General features: G+C 35.2%; 1 protein-coding gene across 9 annotated transcripts in view; it reads right to left on the bottom strand.

Moving 5' to 3' along the window:
• Positions 1–1056: 1056 nt before the first annotated feature.
• The window catches only part of NPY5R (neuropeptide Y receptor Y5), a 9009-nt gene continuing 2612 nt past the window's right edge, over positions 1057–7453 (bottom strand). For 3 of the 9 annotated variants that reach the window (XM_009448493.4, XM_054682674.1, XM_054682671.1), the window contains 3 exons: positions 5979–6149; positions 5821–5891; positions 1057–3069 (listed from right to left, as the gene is read on the bottom strand). In XM_009448493.4, coding sequence (XP_009446768.1) covers positions 1723–3060 — 1338 coding nt within the window. In that variant the 5' untranslated portion in view covers positions 3061–3069; positions 5821–5891; positions 5979–6149 and the 3' untranslated portion in view covers positions 1057–1722. 9 annotated transcript variants of the gene reach the window in all.

Below are 7453 nucleotides of genomic sequence, written 5' to 3'. Positions count from 1 at the left end.
GGACACAACAGAGTTGATAGGGCAGCTTATCACATATGAGCAGAGAGAAAGCCTGAGTAAGCCCAAGTTGCCTCAGTTCTTTGTTATCTATGTGAGGAATAGTGTTTCGTAAGTTCCTGTGGAGTTCCAGTGATGAATGTAAAGTTCTCCAATAGTTTCCAGGTTTGGCAAGGGGCAATGTCATTGACTGCATAGCAAGACTCCACAGAGTAGACAGCCTAACCTTTGAACAAAACAGAGGATGTGGCTGACACTCAAGCAACGACAGTTTAAGTCAATGAGAATATCAATCCTACCATGTCAGCAGGGGTTGGGGATTCTGGAGCTGGACTCTGAAGCCTTAACGTTGTTGAGAACAGAGCATACATGGTACAGCAGAGCCTGATGTAACACAGAAACAAGGCAACATTATCGTGCCTCAACTGGAGTTCAGCAGGAACCAGTAGAGGATATTTTGTAGACCAGCACTATTTTCCCTGTGGCAAGAAATCACACCAATTTCCCGTATGTGGATATCATCCAGGGAAGAAGAAGGGCATAAAGAATGCCCCATAGAGATTTTGGATTTTTAATTAATTAAATACTTACCAGCATGGCTTATTACTTGTAAACTTAGAGCTTTTGCGTTTGTTTTGTTTCATTGTTTTCCCGTATTATGAACAAGAATCAATATGGAAAAGGCTTAAATCAGTTATAGGAACTGAAGATGTCAATGTTATTATGCACATCTGAATCATATATGCAAATATGCTAATTTTTTTCAGATACTTGGTTCTTTAAAAGACTAGGCTAAAACAAAGTTTCAACAATTGAAAAGACTGACCTCAATTTAACAAGACAGCGTATGAGACTACAGTATTGAAACAGTATAAAGTATATTAATCATTCTATATGTTGGCCAAAAAAAAAATTATCTGTGCACGTTTAAAATATTCTTTAAAATTATTTAATAATTGGAAATACAGATACCATTTAGACTTCACATTTTAGAATAGAAAAGATGTATATGAAAACAACTTTTATTGGTAGTGTTTAATGTTGTATAATGAGTCTGGAAAGGATTTAAAATTCTTTATTTGGTAAATTACTTGTGTATTACTAGGACAGTGGAGTTAAATTGACAATTTGACCAATTCTCAATAGGCAATAACATTTTCCTACAGGACTTCCAAAACTGTACTTAATGTTGAAGATTATAATCATAATTTGGGCATACATCTGTCATTTAGTTGTGATTTTCCAGGCATATTAAATTTTTTCTGTACTTCACAAACTAAACATTAAGAAGCCTATGGAGTAGAAATGAATATAGATAGCTGGTAGATATTCTTCAAGTTTGAAATTCAAAGTTCCTCGAGAAAAAGTTTTTCTTATTATATTTTTGGACAAAAGTACTGAGTTGGTTAGATATAACTTTTACTTTCAACAAAAAATACAATTCATTTGTTTATAAGACAACATGGAAGTGGAAGGTAATACAACTTTCTAAAGTGAAATTACAGATTGGATTGACACTGACTGCACAACTAAATAAATTAATCCTACTATAACACATAAAATTATCTTCCATATATTATGAACTGACATTTGAATCCAGAACTCTTTCACATAAATTAAATTCCATGTTAACAAAATTTCTATTTATTATATGTAAATAGTTATCATAAATATATTTTATATGACCCCAGCATTTGTTCTTTTCTTGGTAAACAGTGAGAATTATTACATATGAAGACAGTGTATAAGGGACACTAAATCAGCTTTAATCCCATTATTAAGAAATCCATATAGAATTGGATTAAGACAACAGGACATCATGCCCAACAAATGACAAATGCAATACACCAACTTGAAATGCCTATTTGAAATAAGATTGTCATTAAAATCAGTTACCACATGGAAAAGGTGTAGTGGCATCCAACTAACAGCAAATACTAATATCAGTATGGTCAGTCTGTAGAAAACACTTCGAGATCTCTTTTTTATTCTTGTAACAGAACGTTTTACTCTCAATTCATGAACATCTGAATTTTCTTCAGGTTTTATCTCAAAGCAAGTGGGGACCCCTGGTATGAACTTACTGGATGAAGAGAGCTGACTTCTTACAGAGCCAAAGTTTTCTGGAAGTATTCTGGAGTGGTTCTCTTGAGAAGGTCTTTCTGGAGCAGGTAACACACATGCTGTCTTCTTGCTATATCTTCTTCTGTGTTTTTTGATGAATGAATAACTCCATTTATGGCTGCCAGAGAGTTTCACCTGAGGCCCACTCTTTTTGGATGGATGAAGAGTTAAGTTGATCATCTCATTTTCTTCAAGTCTGTTTTCTTTGTTGGACAATCCACAGCTTATACTTCTGCAGACACTTGTATGACTTACAGTAAGACAAACTAAGGGCAGAATATACTGAACTAGCAATAAAGAGATAGTAAAGGCAATTCTGTATGAATCAGATGGCCATGACTCAACACATAAATACCTGCTGCTCAGCAATGCTGAACCAAATGTTTCTTGAAGTTCCACAAGACTGTGAAACACTGGAAGGGGAGAACAGATGGCAAAACCTAGTGTCCAGACAGTAGCTATCAGAAAGTAGCCATGGTTTGCTGTTAAATTATTAGATATGGGATGTTTTATCATATGATACCTGACAATGGCAATTGATATTAAAATTAAAGTTGAAACCAAAACTGACACACATTGAAGAAAAGGCATAATATGGCACATGACTTTGCCAAACATCCACTGATCCAGCAAGACAGACGTCAGTGTGAAAGGTGAGCAAAACAGCACAACCAAGATATCAGAAAAGGCCAGATTGCCTATGAGGAAGTTTACCGTAGTCTTCTGATTACGCTTTTTCATGAGAGCCATTAAAATAAGTAGATTCCCCATAAAGCCAAGAAGACTTACAAATGTATAGAGCCCAATCAGAAAATACTGTAAGTCATCTACACTGCTTTTATAGTCATCCCAGACTGGGAAATCAGAATTCCGAGTGGCAGCAGTATTATTCTCTGTGGCAAGTGTCTTGTTATAATACTCGTCGAGCTCTAAATCCATATTATAGTCCTGCTTGGAATAAAAAGACATTTGTCAGCAACCAAAAAAAAACATTACATGACTACTTTAAATTAATCTATTCAGAGGGAAACTACGTATTACAATCAGCTCCCGTGACCTTATTAATCTCCTAAGGAAGTTTATGATGTCTTTTTTTTTTTTTTTTTTTTTTTTTTTGAGACGGAGTCTCGCTCTGTCGCCCAGGCTGGAGTGCAGTGGCGCCATCTCGGCTCACTGCAAGCTCCGCCTCCCGGGTTCACGCCACTCTCCTGCCTCAGCCTCCCGAGTAGCTGGGACTACAGGCGCCCGCCACTGCGCCCAGCTAATTTTTTGTATTTTTAGTAGAGACCGGGTTTCACCGTGGTCTCGATCTCCTGACCTCGTGATCTGCCCGCCTCGGCCTCCCAAAGTGCTGGCATTACAGGCGTGAGCCACCGTGCCCAACCCAGAAAGTTTATGATATCTTCAACTCGTTCCAAGGGCAATGCAAGTATCAGCCAATAATGATTATAGTAAATTTAATTTTATCATTACTTCTAAGATGTATTAATTTATGTTAAGGTAGTAGATTGCATTTTTAAAATTTCTGTAGTAAATAACGTAAGGAAAGAAAAAGGCAAATGTAGACAAGAACTTCAAGATACATGCTTTGCAATCACTCATTAGTATTATTCTCCAAGTCAATATACCTGGTATGTAGTATAGTCACATAATCTTATCATAAAAATTCCATTTATTTCTATCTCAATCTAGGCCAAACTTAAAAGTCACTTGTCCTGGTCAACTCGGCTGGACATGATCTCCTCTTCAGAACTCCTGTTACATTCTGTTTACAGTTGTCTGATGCTACATATCATAATCTGCTTTCATTGCATTATAATGCCTACCCATCTACCTTGTTTATTTACAAGCAATGGAAAAGCAGAAACTATCTCTTACTCACTTTGGAATCCATCCCAATACATGGCAGAGTAACTTCATCACTGCAGGTATTAAATAAATGTTTATGAGAGAATAAAACGTTCAAACAAAACTCTAGTAACAAATATCACCTAGTTTGTACAATGTTCAAATTTATGCTCCTTGAGAATAGGATCACTATCTCATGACCCAGATGCATATAGTAGGCACTCATTAAATATATTTATCAAACTGTACTGTTGACTGTGTGGACACAATGCTGGATGATGACATCTTTCTGTGACCAATCCTCAATGGTTTGAGATGTGCCAGATTATCTCTGATTAGGACAACCACTGACAGACTAGCAGTGCTGTTGGCGTTTTAAAAAAACAAACAATCAAATTTCACCTGTTTATTAATTTAAAAACTGTGTATAGATTTTGGCTTATGAACGAGTCAATGAATTCATTGTTCAAGGAAAACATTATACCTTAAACGTAAATGTAGCAGTGATATTAATATAACTCCCAGTAATAAGTTTTCTTCATTTCAAATTAAATTAATGTCATACCTCAATGGCATTACGTATTTACCTCTACATATTAGACTTTTGATGCTACTGCCTGATGAAGCACTAAATTGCCTATAACATACCAATAAGAGGCAAAAGGACTCCCTCCTCTCGTTTAAAAAAAAAAGGACTTTTTTTTTTTTTTTTACTTTTTTATTTTTCTTAGAAAAAGGGTCTCATTCTGTTGCCCAGGCTGGGGTGCAGTAGTGTGACCACAGCTCATTGTAACCTTGAACGCCTGGACTCAAGCAATCCTCTCATCTCAGCCTCCCAAGCAGCTGGGACTACAGGCACGTGGGACTACAGGCACGTGCCACTACATCTGGCTAATCTTTCTATTTTTTGTGGAGATGGGGTCTGGCTATGTTGCCCAGGCTGGTCTCAAACTCCTGGCCTCAAGTAATCCTCCCACCTTGGCCTCCCAAAGTGTTGGGATTATAGGCATGAGAGGCATGAACCACTCTGCCCAGCCACTTTAATGTTTTTTTAACAAGAATTTCCTACAGAAAACACAAACCAACAAAGAAATTAATTCCAATAAATACATTGTCATAGAGATTGTGATATATATAGTTAAAAAACCACTTTTGTTACCTATCAATATATGTTTATCTACTTATTTCTAGATCTATAATTGAATAATTATACTAAAACTATAAAAATACATGTTTATTTAAATTAATAGTAAACACTGTTATCTTTAATTTATGAGGGACCTGCAGGTCTTAGTTCAATAAATTTCCAAATGGCAAATACTATTGTGTACATACATTCCTTACAAATAAGTTTAACTTCAGTTCTATGTGTAGCAAGTTTCAAACAGGATGACAGAGTCATCATTGTGCTATGAGAAAAGTTACAAGTTTTTCACAACTTCTACAAGTGATTCTATGTTGACCAAATTATTTTCTGGAAGCTAACTACATCCTTTTAAAGGATAAGTTAATTCAAAGACTTTGGATTGTATTCATTCATTCTTAGATCCTAGCCAACAATTTACATTGATATTGCCTCAATGACAAAGAACACCTGGTCCAAAAGTGACTCGCATGACCTACTGAATCATATTATTCATCATATTCCCAGTCAATGGCCTCTCGGCACCTACTCTGGATAGGTCAGCAAGCTTCTTATCAAAACAGCTTTGACTGGTGCTTTTGCCTAATTTCCTGAGTTCTGATGATCCCCTTGCTCAATTCAGCTTATTCATGATCCTATTTATATTTATAATGTGTACAGGCTGCTTGTAACTGCAATCCTGCTTAGTTGTTCTTCTCTTGACTTACTTTCTTGAATCAATCCTTTCTTCTAACTTTGCGGCAGGTCAGTTGTTACTGATAGCCTTTCCTTGTAACACCTAAGCAAGAACAAGAGAGAAATTAGATGGCCCCTTCTACAATGGCTTTGTGCCTTTTTGGAACATGTAACTGTGGATGATACTTACTTAGTGTAAAATTGCTGTCCAAAATTTTTTGAAGAAAAGGAAGATGCAGCACAATTTGTGGTAATAGAAACAATGTAGTTTTGAGTCTAAAATTCAGATTTTTCTCCATTCCATGTGGTTAGACCTCTCTATTATATTCGAATGGAGATAAAAGTCTTCATTATTTTCATTCTAGAAATGATGTTTAATAAAGCATATTACACATAGTGGATGCTAAGTAAATATTTGTTACCAATCATTTTAGAAAAGCAGTTTAATTTCCCTTGCTTTAAAATAACAGAAATGAATCATTCTGGCAATGTGGGAAAATTCAGGATAGAGTATGACTATATTTTTGTGTGTACATATATATGTGTGTATATGTATCTTTATATATACATTTATAGAGAACCATTGAAATTATAGATGTTTCAAATGGCCCCAAAATGCAATGAGGAGGAGATACCTAGACAGACAATAAAGATAGTTTAGCACTTTAAATTTGGATATCTTCATTGATAAAGGCTATCATACAAGCAACATGAAACTAAAACTGTAAGATATATTTACAACATTTAAAAAATGTAAATGAAAAAAGAAGTATATCCATTTCCACGACTGTGCAGTCTGTTATTAAAACTTTTATTTTAAATATATGCACATAAAATATTGAATGCATTAAATTGTAAAACCACATCTCCTTAGTAAGAAGATGAAATAAATGCCATCTTGAGTATTCATTGGACACTGGAGAAAAAACTGAGGATGCTTCTTTCATTCCTTAAAATATTTGAGTATTTTAAGAAAGTAGATAATTTATATATAATTTTAAAGGGTAGGCTCCTTCTATTAATGAACAGCTAAGAATGATTAGTTGTTCCTTCTTTTATTCATTCAAAAAGTATTTATTGAACATATATTCTGCTAGGTGCTCTGCTCTGCTCTAAGCATAAAGACGACTAATGCAAGGTGCTATGCCAAGAATATTCTATATGGATTAATTCAAGCTCACACCCTGAGTAACTGTAGATTGCTGAGATATAAAAGGCCCCAAATTGGATGATGAATGAATTAATAAATGAATGGCATTCTCCTGACTGATAGTAATATATTATTTCTCTATAGCATGGACACATGTATTATTGCTGAACATAATGAATACTTTATGTAGCTACTGATAGATTGATAAGCAAATTAAAAAAATTCTCTCTTAGCATTCATTCATTCAACATTCATTTATTCATTTTATTTTGGTGTGACTGTAGTCAACTTTCTCCTGCTCTCCCTCTAGCCCCACCCCACACCATCTACCACATAAACATACACACATGTAATACCTAATATATAGTCTGCACAAAATGAACATTCTGTGAATCTTTGCTCCAATGAAGGAAGAATTTCTTCTTACAACTAAATAATGAATATTGCAAATGCTGGAGGCGGGGAGGGGGGTGGGGGAGGGGTGGTGGTGGACGTGTAGTTTTTTTTAAAGTGCC

The sequence above is a fragment of the Pan troglodytes genome, chromosome 3 (genome assembly GCF_028858775.2).
Source record: "Pan troglodytes isolate AG18354 chromosome 3, NHGRI_mPanTro3-v2.0_pri, whole genome shotgun sequence".
Lineage (NCBI taxonomy): Eukaryota > Metazoa > Chordata > Mammalia > Primates > Hominidae > Pan > Pan troglodytes.
The sequence above is the reverse complement of the archived record's forward strand: the minus strand, read 5'-3'. Positions and strand labels throughout refer to the sequence as shown.